Source organism: Pseudopodoces humilis, chromosome 8, assembly GCF_049639895.1.
Source record: "Pseudopodoces humilis isolate 2021_Gansu_Grassland_sample_001 chromosome 8, ASM4963989v1, whole genome shotgun sequence".
Taxonomy (NCBI): Eukaryota; Metazoa; Chordata; class Aves; order Passeriformes; family Paridae; genus Pseudopodoces; species Pseudopodoces humilis.
This window is the reverse complement of record NC_142207.1, coordinates 14117535-14134723: the sequence shown is the minus strand read 5'-3', so window position 1 is coordinate 14134723 and position 17189 is coordinate 14117535. Positions and strand designations below refer to the sequence as shown.

The 17189-nt window shown below is 41.3% G+C and overlaps 1 protein-coding gene across 3 annotated transcripts in view; it reads right to left on the bottom strand.

The window, feature by feature from the left end:
- Positions 1-11732, bottom strand: part of XRCC5 (X-ray repair cross complementing 5) — a 54786-nt gene extending 43054 nt beyond the window's left edge. The window contains exons 1-5 of one of the 3 annotated variants that reach the window (XM_088059130.1): positions 11089-11732; positions 4059-4172; positions 3490-3673; positions 1797-1845; positions 134-256 (exon numbers count right to left, since the gene is read on the bottom strand). In XM_088059130.1, coding sequence (XP_087915256.1) covers positions 134-256; positions 1797-1845; positions 3490-3673; positions 4059-4136 — 434 coding nt within the window. In that variant the 5' untranslated portion in view covers positions 4137-4172; positions 11089-11732. Of the gene's footprint in view, positions 1-133; positions 257-1796; positions 1846-3489; positions 3674-4058; positions 4173-5277; positions 5317-6474; positions 6545-11088 lie in introns of those variants that run through there. The other 2 variants (XM_005519976.3, XM_088059129.1) reach the window with 2 other exon arrangements.
- Between the last annotated feature and the right edge of the window lie 5457 nt (positions 11733-17189).

Genomic DNA, 17189 nt, shown 5'->3' with positions numbered 1-17189 from the left:
CGCATTACTTACTGCTACACTTTCATAGAAACCATAAACCAGTGGATCACCAGCTATTTCAAGATAATCATTAAGAAAGAATAACTTCCCTTTAAAAAATGGCATAGTACCTAATAGTCATTTTCATACTTACAAAAACTGAAGTGAAATTCCTGTTTTCTTCAAGTTAGCAATGATAATTCCCAGCTGATCCTCACTAACAGGACTACTAAGATCTGTAAACAGTTCAATGTGTCTCTTCTCATATTTCTTTCCTCTTAAAATAGAGAAAAACATTTACATATATTGAAAATATTATAAGGCCATTTAAAAATTATTTCCTTACAAAATAGTAACAAAAGTAATATATTTGCAATTACTTTTACCAAATAAATATACTTGTAAAATGAAAGAAACCAAATAAATTTACCTGGTAGAAGTTATTCTACCATAGGTTATATTATTTATCCTAAGCATTTATATGATTCTCCTTTCTCCCTTCTACCCTAAAATTGAGGACTCTAGCCCTGTGACTGTATAAATCACTAACTACATCTAAATGAACGGAATTCTGCCAATTTTCACCAGTGTGGATAAAATGCTAATAAAATAGGCTGTTTATGGATTACACTGGTTATTTCCTTTGCAGATGTAAGTCTGTTCTTGTGAAAATGTATTTGAAATTACTGTTGCTGGTAGGGGTTCCATTTTAGTAGTCTAATTCAGTAAATTCATCGGAGAAGATGGACTTTCAAGACTACTCAATAGACTAAGAAGTAGTAACAGTACAGATCAGAAAGGCTGGCCAATGACAGAACAAAATTCAGTTGAATTGGTACGGTTTTGATCTGGATAATCAAACATAAGATTTTCTTGAATTTTTACCCTATAGTATTTTCTCTAATGAAGGCAAACTCCATATCAAAGGGCTTGGTGTATACAGGCTACAACAAAATCCGGTGCTCCGTAGCTATTCAAGGCTATAATGCCATAAACACAGTCATTTTCATTCACAACTCAGTTTTAACTATTAAATTTGGGAAGCATACAGCTTCCCACACTGATTAGACTGTATTCATAAAAATACAAATTGCATCACCAAGTCTAGTCTTCTGCACTCACAATTAGATCACATAACCTTTTTAGAAACATGTTCAAGCTCTGTTTTGAAAGGAAGTAAAGTTACCTTTCTTTCCCTGCACCACTACATAACAGAGTGTTAGAAACACCTTGCCAGCCTAAGTACATTCACTGACAACTTTGTAACACTGATGTCACCATTTTTTCTCAGCTTAAAGAGTGTTTTTTCATTATGCACCTTTATTTACTCCAGCCTCCATATTTACAAACAGCCAACAGTCTTTACATTTCTAGGTTGAACAAATTCACTTTTCTAGTTTTGTTTTCTTTCTTTCTTTCTAAAATGTGCCATTCCATTTAAATTCAGTAGTCCTTTTCTAAGCATTTTAACATCCAGATTAACACATTTTGAAAGCAGAAGACAAGGAATGCGAAGGCTTTGTGCCTTCTATAATGGCTTAATATGCTCATGGCTCTACTACAGAGTTGCCAGTTGCCTCAGAAAGCTCTCCAATTGTCTGGAGAAGTCAGATGTCCCACAAGGATTCTTCAGAGACAAACTTCTGTAGTGTGCTGTTTATCTTTAAAGTTCTTTTGGTTTTTGTTTGTTTTCTATTATTTATTTTTTTTTTAAGAAAGCACTTCCTATGTTTATATGTACTGGAAATATAAGACTGACAAGAAAACGGACCACTGCAAAGTCAGACATCATACAAGACTTCAGGTTACATACTCACATTGTTTGCTTCTGAAGCAAGTCCATACACACAATAATAGCATCCAAAACTAAGCGAAATTAAGAAAAATCTCAGGATATGAATCAAGTAACAAAAAGTGTTTTTCATATAAAACAATTTTACATTTTCACTTCCTCTCAAAGACTGGCAAACATGCATTTTAGTTAAGAAATAGTCTTTTGAGGTAAATACTTTTCAAATAACTAATGTGCAAAAGATTCCTATATAACTTGTGTGTACTGTAATCTTGTCTCTGCCCCACTTACCCAATGGAACACTAAAAAGACTACTTCAGATCACAGCCTCCCAACTGTCAATGAGAGGCTCAAGTCCAATAAAAGGAGCTTTAGAATGTTACTCTGAATCCATCAACAAAATTTCAATATATATCATTTTATCATGCAAGTTTTTCTTCAAAGCACCTGCATCTGACAAACTCTTAGTTTCTTCCTCATCACAATTCCCACTGGGAATGTGTCAGCCAGCTGACTAGCTGCACACTTCTCTGAAACAGGTCTGACTGCCCAGATAGAGCTCACAGCAATCGCTTTATGGCCAGAGAGAGACAACCTAGGAAACTGATCTGTATGTAAATGAAACACATGAAGGAACATTAGATAGATCACCCTTGAAAACTCTTCTCCCTATATGTAACTAAAAGCAGAACACATTCAAACATGAATGGCATTGAAACCAGGAAGCAATATTTGGCAACGTTAGAAATACTTCATCAATAAATCAATCTGATCTATTCTGCTTTCTCTGGGGTAGAGCCAGTTTCCTTCACAGGAGCTGGCAAGGGGCTGAGTCTTGAAATTATGCTGAAAACAGTGATGATAATACAGGGATACTGCAGTGGTTGGTGAGCAGTGCCTGCACAGTCAAGGCCTTTTCTGGTTCTTGTACCACCCTGCCAGTGAGAAGGCTGGGGGTGGCACAAGAAGCTGAGAGGATACACAGCAGGAACAGCTGGTCCCAACTGACCAATGGGATATCCATCAACTGGCATCACACTCAGCATGTAAAGCCTGGAGAAAGGAGGAAGGAGTGGGGATATTCAGAGTTCTGGTAAGTCTGATGGAGCCCCTGCTTTCCTAGAGATGTTTGAATACCTGCCTGCCCATGGGAAGTAGTGAATAATTCCGTTTTGCTCTGCTTGTGTGCACACCTTTGAACTTCCCTATTAACCTGTCTTTTTCCCAACCCACGAGTTTTCTCCCTTTTACCCTTTCAGTTCTCTCCCCTTCCAACTGGTGGAGGAATAAGGAAGTAGCTGTGTGGGGCTGAGTTGCCAGCTGGGCTTAAACCACGACAGTCTGATTTCTGGTACTTCTGCTGACTTATTTAATAAATAACATTTTTATTAAAAAGCATAAACCAAGTTCTGTAATGCTATTTTTAAAAAACACATGCCTTATTTGAGGCCTAAAATTGTTTCACTATCTTTGTTCTCTTTAATTAACAGAACACTTCATAAAAGCAATGATTCCTTTTAAGGCCAAGACTACATCTGTTAGCCTAAAAGAATGTCAAAAAGCAGCTAAATCCGCTTTTGGACAAACTTGCAACCACAAATTAGCTCAACTTTGATAGTAGCTAAAACTTGGGAGGCTGAGCCAAATTTCACAACACTGCCTTCCTGTCTCCTACGTAGCTGAATCAGTTCAAGAAGTGCTCAAAAGCAAAAGGATACAGTCTGCTTGTTTAGAGCCTGCTTTAATCACATCTCGTATGTCTTCCAGCAGATCAAAATCTGGCAGCATTAGTGACCTATGTACAGTAATATTTTGGTATTGATCCTCACTGGAAAGGTCATTTCTAGTGCCATTAGTGCCAAACAAAACTACAGCAACTTCATCTTTACTCTCAGCAAAAACCTGCAAATACAGAGAACACAGCACCAGTATAAAAACACAGTAGATTAATACACAACTATGTTAGGCAGTTTACAGCAAGCTGAACTAAATTTGAAACATCAGTTACAACGGATTTACTTTTTTTAGCTTATTCAGTGCTATCCTCTCAAAATGAAACCTTACAGCGAGTTCACAAAGTTAGATATAATTAAATTAACAAATTGACAAGCAGTTATCTGGGATTAAACAAATGAAATTGGCTGATTCAGCCCTCAAAATGAGTCTTGTGTGTGGTAATTATTAATTGTTGAAGTCTCAATTATTAGTAAATGAGTAAATTATGAAAAATGTTTCACAGATGTAATTGTTTCCTCTCCCTCTTTAACATTTCTGAAGTCACACATACCTGTCGCTGCACAAACTTTGTCATAATCTTCTTGGCTTGCTCAAGTGAAGACTCTTCACCAGGGGAAGAGCTGCTCATTGTAAGACCTACATCCAGGCACAGCACTATTGCCACCTGGAAAGAATGAGTAAGAATAAAAAATAAAATATAAGCATAATTACTTAAAAGGTTAAAAGGGTACACACGACACCTAAAAATCAAAACTACACTATAAGTGGTTTCTTTTACAGTAACTGTTAATATAAGAGACAATGGTGGAAGACAGATCTGGTATAACTGCACTGAAAAGAAAATAATTTAATCCTGTACCATGTTCCACACATTTCGGTGGAAAATACAAAAAAATCCTGTTACACAATAACTTGTAAAAGGCATGCAATTTCTACACAACCCCATGAAAGTATTAAGAATATAAGGGCTTTTCTGCACTAGGAAATTAAACAGATCTTTTAGTTGATAACTGCAATGATGAATTCAAATTTCAATTCAAGGGCTTAAATCCCTCAAGTTATTCTGTTTTTGCATTTCTGATCACTTCTTTAACTGACCTACACAAAGCACTGCCCAAGTCTGCCCATGACTTGGTTTATACACTAGAATTAAATAAAATTGTTACTTGCAATTTCTCGTTTAAGTTCCTCTAAAGCATTTCACAGACTCCCCCTATCTTGATTAATCATCCAGATGTATGTAGTTGCAAGAGAAATTCAGCAAAATGAGGTCCTGCATGTCCAAGGCCAGCTCAAATTTTTCCTCACGGATTAAATCAAAGTTCCCTAAATATACATCAAAACCTTGTTTGATGGGTTGCCAGCAGATTAAATTACACTGCTTGAAAAAACTGTTTGCCAGAACACAGGAAAGTTGGGTATTACCTAGGCTGGTGCCAGCTGACTTGCTTTAAAATACCAAATATATCCAATTCCAAAAGAAATGAAGCTGGCAAAAGGATGTGGGCAATAATCCTAAATCTGTCAAGTGACACCAGATGCAGACTCTGTTTTTGCAAAGCAAAATGGATGAACAGAGGGAAAAGGTGTTGGTCTAAGCTCTGCATACAGCCTTGCAAGCAACTCTAAGTAGCTTTTCAAAGACCAGCTGAAAGAACCTGATCCTTTTTGTCACCAAAATACACAAGTCTTAAAACCAAGTTAAGAATGACTTGGCCAAGTTGTAAGTCCAATGCTCTGCATTAGCAGCTCTCAAGCTATTTTCTTACCCTCCTTCTTTTCCCAGAATACATTTAGCACATCTTAACAAGCAATGGTTTAATCCCCTGCATCCTGCAAGGACGGGAAGAGAGAAAGACGGCTGAGCAGCAGAGCTCCACAAGTTGTCCAGCAGGTTGTACTCAGTCTCAGCACTCTACTCCTCATTCTGCTTCACAAGTGGCTTGCCTGGGAGCTGGGAATGAGTGTCTGAGTCAGCCAGGACCACAGAAGCTTAGAGTGGAACAGAAGTAGTTACTGAGGCTGCACTGCATTGTCACAAGAGCCCCGTCAGTGCCCGCCTCCAGCTTGAGGAATTACTCTACCCACATCAGCAGCTGCAGCCCCTCCTTGGCTTGGTGCTGTGTACCCTGAAAATACCCAAAAACTGGCAGTCAAATCCATCCTGTTGTCTAAAAGGGGTAAAATTCTCTTTAGAGACGGCAGGATGACAGCAGAGAAGCCAAAGAAGCACCAGGAGAAGAGCTGCTGTTTTGCCTATGAAACACACGGTCAAGTGTCAATGCCAACGTGCCCTTCTGGAAGGCAGCAAGCCCAAGCTGGCTGCCTGTTCAGGTAAGTGGAATCCTCCTTCAGGGAGAGGGCAGCTCCTCCGGTATCCCCCCTCTGTCTCTCTTCAGCCATTACTGACCTCTGGGCCGCTCACCCGAGCACCCAGGGCTGCTGCAGGGTCCTAGGCGACACTTTCCCGATGCTCCGCTCGTGTGACAGCAGGACAGCCCTGTCACACCCGAGCTAAATCAACCTGCTCTGCTCAAGTACTGGTGAGGGCGATATGGAACAAGCCTGCCTTTATCTCTGACCTCTCGGTGCTCAAGTAGCTATCACAAAGCAAAGAGAGAGATGGCTAAAGCGGCACAGATAAAGCTGCGTTTAACAGACACTAAAATGCCCGGTATAACTAGAGACCTTAACACAGCTTTCACCAAGTTTCCTTAAACGCACCACACATACAAACCGCATTTTTAACAGAGCAACACCAGTTCTACCATTATTCTAGCAACAGCAAAAGTCACTGCTGCGGGAGCTGCACTGTGCTCTAAAGCAGGAACACTGACTCCCTCTGAGCTAGTCAGCTTTGCACCGGCAGCGGCTCGGCGGCCAGCACGGGGAGGGGTTACCCGGTGCCAGGGATGGGGACATGTGTGTGCCCGGGGCCAGCGGGACCCCCGGCCCCCCGCCCTCACCTTGCCGCTGGACGCCATGGCGCTCGTGCCGAGACGCGGTGCGCCGCGCTCAGCGCTCCGGCGGCCGCCGCCGCGCGTCCCACATCCCCCCGGGAACACGGCGGCAGCGCCTCGCGTTCCGCGGTGGGGGCAGCGCCGCCTAGCGGCGGGCGGGGGCCCGGGCGGGGCCGCTCCCGGCAGTGCCCCGGTTCAGGACCTGCTGAGCTGGGTACGGACGGCTACGGGAGAGGGGAGGGAGATGTCGGGTGTCCCTCGCATCTTTCTCCTCAGGGCTTTCCCCAGCCCTCCCTCAAAGTGCCACATCTCGCAGGTGTGGTTTTCGTTTTGGCCAAAATGTGATCAGAGCGTAGCCGAGGACAAGCCTGAGGTGGATGCACTGGGGTCCCTGAGGAGAGGCAGTCGCAGGGTAAGTGTCAGAGGCTCTTGTGCCCTGTCCTGTCCTAGAGCACCTCCCGGTTCCCCCATCCCTCACCCATGGCCCTGTGACCCCGGTGCCAGCCCAGCCCCACACAGCTGCTCACACCCCACACCAGCCGTGCTGGGGAGACAATCAGAACGGTTAAAGGTGGAAAACTTTTGAGATTTGGTTGACATGACGACAGTTTAATAAGAAAAAGCAAGAGCCATGCACACAAGTAAAGCAAACCAAGGCATTAATTCACTGCTTCCCCAGGGCAGGCAGGTGTTCGGCCATCTCCAGGAGAGCAGGACCCTATCAATTGTAATGCTGACTTGGGAAGACAAACTCCATCACTCCAAATACCCCCCCTTCCTCCTCCTCCTCTCCTCTTTATATACTATGATGTTATATGGTCTGTAATATCACTTTCGGCAGCTGGGGTCACCTGTCCCAACCGTGTCACCTCCAACTCTCTTGCCAACATGGCTATACAAAAAAAAGAAAAGGCCTTGGCTCTGTAAGCCCTGCTCATCAATAACAAAAATACCTCTATATTATCAACCCTGTGTTCAGCACAAACCCAAAACACATCCCCATACCAACTGCTGTGAAGAAAATTAACTCTATCCCAGCCAAACCCAGCACATCTCTCCAGAGGGGCTGTCTCCAGGGCTATCCAGCCTCCTCTTCATGAGTCCCACAGGACACAGCCTATGGGGAGCAGCCATTTCCCTTCATCACTAGCACAGGGATTTCAGCTGTCTGGAGCATCCCACAAGTTGCATTCTGCCCAGGAATCAGGATTGCTTCATTAAACACTGGCACAACACTAGTTTTCTCCCACCATGAACAACAGATAGATTTTCTGAACCATGCTACATCCAAGCTGTTTGGTCTAACTGGAACCTACTGATTTTAAGGAGTCCTAGTAAAATAGGTGCTATGGCAGGAATATCTTAGTGCCCATTGGCTATTAAATCATTAGAGATGTATGAGAATGCAAGTATTTCATCACATGTATTGAGTACTTGTTCTGCATTGCCTTCCCTGTATCCTTTGAGCATACCATTACCAGTGTCTTTCACTTCTAGGTATATCTCAAAATCCACATATTATCTATAATTATTCTCAAAACAGAGCTCGAAGTGGTGATACTAGTATAGCTACAAAAGAGTAAATCTCACACGAACACTTCAAAAATCTTGTACCAGAAGACGACCCTACAAATACAAGTGTTTCCTTTTCATACTGAGTGATGTCTGAAGACAAAAATCCCCTTTCCCTCCTTACTACATTGCCATGCCTTGGGAATACTGGTAATTGAGGGATTCTCTCTTCAAAGCACTTTGCATATCAAAGGAACAGAGCAGCTTGGCAAAGTGACAAACATTTTAGGGGAAACTGGTAGACAAAAAACCCCAGTCAGTTACTGCCAGAGAAAATCTTGCATTGTCTTCCTGAATGTCTCTAAGGAGATTTCGGATTAATCAGCCAAGGAAATCAGGCTGCTTACTATCATTATTGTTATTCCTGATATTATCTTAGTCCAGAAGCCCTGCCTTGGGCTCACAACCAGGCAAACCCCACTCCAGCTGATTTCCAACATAGCTTGAATTCTAGGTATAAGACAGGAGATGGAGCACACAAATGAGGGAAGAACAGAGAAACAAGAATTCACCAATTTCATCAACAATAGCTTTTCACACACCAGAAGAAAAGCATTTTGCAAGGCATCAAGATCAATGAACATTTTATATTTATGCTGGGGTTGGAAAGTAAAACCCCAGCCCTGACTGCTGGAACAGAATACTGACATAAAGCCCTTCTCTCTGAATCCTAGATTTGACATGAAAACTGAAGAATCCCAGGCTTTGGTCCAAGCTCTTGCAGCTAGAGCTGTAATTGCAAACATTAGTCAGGGAAACCAAATTTGGGCCAGAATGGTGAACCTCTGATTGCAGGAGCTTTGTATGCCCAGCCCAGGCAGCAGCATCCAATTTCCCTACAAAGTCTGAGTAAAACTAAAGACACCTATAACCATGAAACTCCATCTGTGATATTCCTATCCTTTAGCTCTCAGTCTGACATAACTGGGGGCTTTTAGCTCCCTGGCAAAATACACAAACAATAAACCTAAACATTTCCACTTCATACCTTCATGCTACCAGGTTTCTTCAGAGCTGTTTCCACCATTCAAAGGAAAACTGGTTAATAATTCCTGAAACAAACCTTAATCCACATTTCCTTTTTCCTTTGCAAGTCTGAACAGATTACAATGATTATTGGTAATCATCAGATGTGACTAATCAACTCCATCTGGGCACACTGGGGCTTTGTTAGCCGTGTTAGATTTGAGGATCTTTGCTTATAAAAGTGTGCAAAAAATAAAAAAGTCTGTGATTAATTGTCCATTTCTATTGTACAGAATGTCAGTCTCTGGGTATAAATAATAAATGTGTGACATCTTAGAGGACTCCGGATCCAGGGTGATCAGCTGTAATCTCATTCACACCAAACTGAGTCCCACCTCTGTGTCAGTGAGGTTCTCACTCATTTCTCTGCTTGTTCCTTTTTTGGTTAATTCCATCCCTCAAAACCAAGCCTGGATTAAATAAGCACACTCTTGGGAAGCAGCAATGAATGGTCTGCTTTGTGCTTAACTTCATTGAATGCCTTTACAAGGCAGCAAGGAAAATGGCTTCCCTGTTTTTTTACAAGAAGGAATGTATTACCCAGAGAGCTATAGCTGAGACCCAGCTGCTTATGGCATCTCTGAGCAAATGTAAATGACTTAAATGTAAAAGTAGCAAGATGACTTGGCCTTTCTCCCTCTTTACCCACAGGGTAAAACTTTGGATAAATGCCTGGTAGAAAGATGAATACCATAGCCATCTGGGATCTAGCCTAATAGTTTTATTGAAATGGATACATGAAGCAGAATTTTCTACAGAAAAATAGAAATAACTCTGCAATCATTACCTATTCTTTGCCTGGGATGATACATAAAAGTGGGTGCTAACTGCAAACTGAAGAATTATGAACTGAATTTTCTACAGATAAACAAAGCAGGGCAAACACACTGTGATACCAATCATCTTGTATTTCCACCAGCACAAGCTTGGCAGAAAGCTGGAAGACAAAGTAGATGGGAAATTGGCATCCAAAACTAAGCAGAGCTTGAAAGCAAATCTGTTAGCATCCCCCCCTATGCTGGGCTTTGTGAGGTGTGCAGTTGTCTTCTCCCAAGAGGCTTTTCCAAACACCTGCTTGAAAGCACAAGCCAAAACTGTGGTGCAGACTAACACTAGTATATATTAGGTCTGTTTAGTGATTTCTGATGGCCCTTCCCAAGGGATGCAAGCCTAACTCAGAGTGTTTGTTTAGTTGCCTCTGTGGAATATACCTGCAGGGAAAAAAATCTCAAAGATCCACTCTCTAAAGCAAAACTCGTCTTTGGCTTTGAGGTTCAGCTTTAAGTCCACAGGGCTTGTTCTGTGTCAGTGACTCAAAAACATTTGGCCCATTAAAAAACTGTGCCTTTAATAAAGTGAAAAATAACTTCTAAAAAATAATTTGGGAGATTTAACAGTTTTTACCTCTTGGTCTACACGCTCTGTCCATTTTCAGTTTAGTTCATGTAGTGTTAAGAAATGAGCCTCTTGGGAAACAAAGATTTTACTGCAGTAGGAAAATTAGCAAAACAGGAAAGATTATACCACACCATCCAACATTGCCTGAAGACACAAAAGAAAAACATAGGAGAGTATATTGACTCGAGGTGTGTCCTGCCATGCACATTCCAGCTCAGGGGCTCCTGAATAGTGGCAAATGGGTGGATCACACCGATAAACTACTTCAAAGCAGCACACCCAGAACTCCTAATCCCATAGCACTGCAGAGGAGAAATGTCTCTTCAAATCCTTCTGCATGGAGCTGAGACAAAGGCTCCATGTTTGCTGTTCTTTTCCCATAAGGGTGTCACGGTTGCTTTTCCTCCTCACTGCCCCCCGCCCCAGCTGCTGAATTTACAGCTTCCTCTTTTCCATCCCTTTCTCTTCTCCAGATTATGCAGTGATTACACATTTCTCAGGCAGAAAAAACACCCCTTCCACTGGCTATACACTAGCAGAGGCCTTATCAAGTGCCACAGAGGGAAAGCATAAAATCACAGGCCAACAGTGTTTACAGCCCATTTTCCCCCATGTGTTTTTTACCTTTTTCACACTATCATGGAGTCACAGTTAAGAATCACACTCTTCTGTAGCCTACATGTACTGTCCTGCAGAATTGCTGCCCATCCAGGAGTTCTTCCACCTGCTGTTTTTTATTCCAAATGAACTGAACGACACATATGTCTAACAAGTTGAATCCTGGTTTCTTTCCTCTTTCAATCCATTTATGAAATTGCAGTGATATTTTTTTTAGCTCTAATCTTCTCAGCCATGGTGCTTTACATCCCCCCTCATTTTGGTGAAATTCCAGATTTCAGAAGAACTATTTTGTCTTCATCCAGGTCATGAAAGGACACTGCACATCCCAAGGTAGCCAGTCCTGGGAATAACCACTTCTTAAGGCACAGCTTAAGATAGATCACACTACCTGCTTTTGCAGATATTTTGGCGTACACCAAAGTGCACAACACTTCCAAGCTTGTGCAGGAGAATGGCATTTAAAACAACATCAAAGCCTTACTAAAGGAATAAGAAAATAAAGAAGGTGGGAGGACAATTTAACAGTATTTGTCCTTTACTCCCCCCCTCCCTGGTTTTCCTTTTACTTATTATGTTCTGAGAACTTACTAAAGGTTTAATTGTTTACTGTACTGCTTTCCACTTTCTGAACACAAAGAATCTCTAACTCCCTGACATCTTTGCCCTCTCTCATCCCCTTCCAAAGTAGATGATATATTTGTAATCTCACACATGATTTTCAAGGGAAATCAGTAAAACTTGCTTTGCCCAGTTGTATATTTGCCTTGGATGGAATTCACCTGGCTCAGCTGGTTTGAAAACATCTCCACTGTTTAAACACACTCTGACATTTCCTGTTTTATCTCTAATCACTTTTTGCTGCTGATGTTAATTGTGTTGCTGCCTGATTGCAGATGACCTTTGTAAATGGACAGTCTTCCACAGCTGTCAATTATTTAATTAGCTCAAAAGGCAGAAGCATATGCTCTGTGTCCAAAGGTTTCATCCCAGCTGAATCTCATGTAACAGACAGGAGGAGTCCATTCAATGTAATTTCATTTTCTTTATTTGTTTTTCTGTAAGAAGTAAAGAGAACAATAAAGTTGCAAAAGTCCAGCTCCAAAATTACAGGAATTTCTGACATTAAAGTTTCTTTTCCAACCTTAACCACGTATTTCTCTACACTGTGATACAGATTCAACTACAGGACCTGGTACTTTTTGTCTGGCAATATCACAGTCTATATCAATACGTATTGGGATAAAGTTAGAGCTGTGCACTGAAGGAGTCATGAGACTTTTATCTCATTTGTTACAAAAATTGAAAGACAGAGTGTGAAAGAGGAAATTCTTATGATTATGGTAACTAAATGGCACTTTAAGAATTAAACTCTGGTTCTGTTCAGCAGATTGCCTGTAATCTGATTTACATATCACTTGAACCAAGTCTCTCACCAGTAAGCACTGGCTGTGTGAATCATATTTTCTTAGTGCTCAGTTTGAGATAAGTCAGATTTGCTTAAATGTTGAGCACTCACAGGTGTTTGTGAATGGAGCTTCACTTTCTAAACAGAAAATGCCTCATTTTGCTAAATGTTAAAAAAAATCAGCTGCAAGGGGCAGCTCAGATGGGCACTGAGCTTTCTTAGATTTTTGTATCTTTTAAAATATTGTGCCTTTATTGCCACATATTAGTTTATCAGCATTTACGTCCCATGCTATTGGAAAAAAATACCCCAAAAGTATTTTTTGAGAAGATACGTTAGAGTGACATGTATTATTGAGAGATTGCTTTGTGCAATTTGTGAAAATAGGGTTTGACCACACTGTATAAGGACAAACCAAAATGCTGTATTTGATTCTCATTAAACATCCTCCCAGGGCCCACTATATAAGCCTGGCAAGCCAGAGAAAGAGCAGCATGAACTCGTGAGGATGAAGATTGTTCCAGATTGCATACCTACAAGGAACAGGAAGGAAGGACAGGATTAGTTTTACATTCATATATTAATAATTAGCATGACTAAACTCTTAGTATTTCCACTGCAATTTCATGGTGCGCAGACCTCTCTGGATGCATTTCTAAAGCAGAGAAAAGTACTGCAGTGGCTTTTTATCTCCGTTTTTCAGTTCAGCCACTGGAGGGCAACGTGACCCCAGACACCAGGCGGAGGCAGCTCTGCAGCCCGCAGGCATAGGGCGTGTCACCCAGCAAGCACTGCCGAACTGCAGGGGAATTTCTGCACGAGTCTGGCAGAAACTGGGCAATAACAGCAGCAAAGAAACATATGCTCTTACATTTTCCTTTTTGGGGAGATAGATTAAAAAAATTTCTTCCTACATCTAAAATCTTTATTTCTGTTTAGGATTGCTTCACGAGTTCTAAATCCATGGATTAGCCAAAGGATTTTTGCAGGCAGTGAGGCAAGGGCCACTCAGCCTGGTATCAGGAGAGGTGAAAATTTCCTATTGCTAAGTAAGTGAAAAGCCCCAGACATCACTGGAAACAGACCTTTAGCAGACCTTTCTGGATTAGTTGTTAAATCTGTTACAACAAATTATTTGTTTATTACATTTTATAGGACTATCTGCCATGCAGAGGCTGATTCTCTTTCAAACAAATAGTTGGGCTCAACTGAGCTCCAGAGTACCTGGGTTCCTAGAGAAGACCAGAGAGATCATGTCAGTTGTACTTGCTTTGGGGAAAGCAACAGCCCAGCAAAAGAGTATCCAATAGTGTTTGGATAAAAGTGAAAGCCAGTTTTTTATTAAGAGGTTGTAAGTGCCAAGTGGTTGCTGCTGTTTCAGAAGGGGTTGTCGCAGAAGCAGAACCTCATCCATCTTGTTCTCCACGTGCCCTTTTGTTTCGCAGTCTTTATCACACCGCTGCCTGTGCAGTGTCTTTGCTGGCAGCCATTAGCAATCCAGCTGTGTTTGCAGGGTCTCTGGAAAGCGCTTTCATGCAGCAGATTGTTCAGGACCAGCTAGCTGGGATAATTCACTGCATGAAGGATTTGCTTAGCAGATGCACAAGGATAAGCCTTTAGTATCCTCCCCTTCAGTTTCATCCTGCCCTCACCAGCATCGTGTATGTTTGCATGCACACACGCACATGCGCTGGCTAATAATCTAATTTAATCCTCACAGCACAGGATTTTGTTCCTTATCCATTCAACTGTGGGAAGGGATGAGGAGTCTTCAGCTGCCAAACAAGGCTCTTTCTGAGCTGAGTGGATCCCATTTTAAATTTCTGTTTGCCTGCACCTGGAAGCAGATTGAAATCAGACTGAAAGAATAAAATTTCAGATCTTTTGAAAAATATTTGCTTTAATTGCACTTTCAGAATGAAGCATTGTAGCATTGAGGAGGGGACGTCATGTTTTAAATATTTTAACTCTTGTGAGTTTCCAGCTTGTACAGCTTTGGGGGACAAAGCAGCAATGTGAAAGATGGAGCTTATATTTGAGAGGAAAGAAGGGATTATGTTTGGTTTCTATTTGTGTTAATGGATGCTAACCCATTACACTAGCAGATATGTGACAGTGTCAGATGTAGAGGTATAATAATTTCAAATTTTCTGTCAGTTATTTTATGCAGAAATTCCTTGGAAGGGAGTCATCAAGATGACAATGATTTCTGCAGGGTTTTTTGTCCTAGACATTCAAGACAGACATTAAATTTTTTATAACCTTCTATTGAAATAAATGGCAAATTTAGCCATCAAAACACACTTGGTTTTAGGGTGAAACTGGAGCCTCAGAGCAATCCTGCTGTAAGCATGGGGCTGGCTGAAGTCACCCCCATGACATGCAACTTTTGCCTTGGAGCCTGTTTCAATACTAGAGTCCATCACTCCAGTGGTGTTTAATCACATTAGAGAGAAGCCGGTGCTATAATCACTGTGAGTCACTGAAGGCAGCTCTACCAACACATATTTGAGGAGAACTGAGATACCATTTAGCAATGACACTACGTGTGCCTTGGGATGATACTGCTCATTATATTAAACATTTCACTTTTTTCTTTACTACATGCAGATACGACAAATTATTTCTGCTCCTTTCTTAGGTCACAGAGGAGCTCATTTGAATAAATTAATGAAGGTTAAACTTGCTTGTGTTTATTAATTCTGTATGCCATTTTTACATGGATAAAGTGTTAAGGAAAATCTCCATTATCATGGAAGGATATTCTAGTAATTGCCTGTAATTATAAGGGCACTTCACTACAAATACAATTTAGGTACATCATTAGAAACTGACACTTCCATACTTCAGGATAAGAATGTATTTTAGAAAGAAGGACTGAATAAAAGGCATGTTCTCCTTAGCCTGACTACCCCAGGAGCTGTTGGATTCATGCCCAGCATTGACACTATAAAAGCCATTCAATTTATTTATGATATTTGGGGTGATCAGATCACAACTGCAGGTTATTCAGATAATCAGGCTAGAATAAATTAAGCTATATTTGTGTTATATCCTAATGAGCCAGTTTGCTGGTATTTTGTAGTAGAAATAATTGATTTTCTTACCTTATCACTGTAGGAACAGAAAGTATTTGGCATATGTATGAAGACAGTCAAAGGCACCTTCAAATATATTGGTCTTAATATACCTTACTGCTGGAGGAACTTGTAATAAACCATGCTCTGGGGGAACATGTTGCTTGGGAGGTGGGAGGTTTATCCTATTTGCAGGCAGAACATACTATCAAAATCAGCAGTTATTCTTTTTTATCTTGTGAAGCTAAGTTTCCACCTGGAAGAAATGGCTGGGAAAAGGAGCCCTAAGACAAGGGCATCACATCTAAGATTTGTATCTTAACAGGCTCCAGGTCAAATTCATCCATGGCATATCTAATTTCAATGGATACAAACCACATGAGATTTTAGCTGCTGTACTCTGGGAGTAAGGTTTTAGGTTTTAGCACACTAAAAGCAAGGACATTTTTTAACACAGGGAAAAATGCATTGTTGGCCTGACTCAGGCATTCTCTGTATTTTAATGCGTTCTGACAGACCTCAGTTACTGTATAATGACATGAAATTAGGAGAAGTGAAAGTTAATGGAACTGGGTGACCAAGAGGGATACATGAGAGACCCTCAAGCCTCGTTTCTTTGGACTGCTTGTTTGCATGCAGACATACTTCACCTGTTATGTGGAAGGATGCTTAAGGGGTTTTTTGACCCCCCCTGATAATTTACCTGGACCTAACACACAACCACAAACCTTCCGTCATCATTAAGTGGCTGCCTGTTGGAAGAGAAATCATGCTTTAGTAGTTAAGACAAGAAAACACTATGTCTATTCTAATTCACCAAATTAATTGAAAATTTGTGTTTCCAGGTGGATTAGCCTCCGGAATTTGATTCAACCCCTCTTTTTTCTTTTTCTTTTTTTCTAAGTTCCCTTTTCCATTCAGGATATAAATGTGCATGGACTAATCTAGGGATGAAAACACAATAATGTAACTGCCTCCACATTGCCAAGTGCTTGGAAAGAAGCAGGGAGGGCACTGATCCCCTAGATAATTCACTGCCTGGGACAAAAAGGGGTTGCATAAATGTTGAGACAAATTTTGTCCATCACAGTGGGGTGTGCATACTTATTTTCTCTCTGTAATGCAATGTAATTGCATGCTTCAGTGTGCAAGAGCACATTGGAGTGGCTTTTCTTAGCTAGTGTTTGCAGTTTCTAAAAGGTACCTGTGGGGGGTGGTTACAAGGATCCATGGTGCAACCTCTGCTGATAATCTAGCAAGGAATTGCAGGATCCTGGCTTTACGATTAAAGCACTGGCCAGAGGGACTAGAAGGGTGAATTCAAGGGACTTGCTGTGGATAAAAGCACATTCATGCTGTTGTTTCAGTCCTCAAAGAAACTGAATGGGGTGGGTAAGTCAGCAGGCAGAATTAGCACCTCCTCTCCCCCTCCTGAGATACATGGGCAGTCACACAGGTGTGCTTTGCCTGGTGGAAAGATCTTCAAAAGAAGTCTCTCACTGATAACCATTATCTTATAAAATTAATACCTTGCACCTCAGAAGTGAGAACAGCAAAGGCTAATGAGCTAATTCTCTGGGCCCACTATCTCCATCTCACCCTGTCACAGCAGGAAGCTGAGT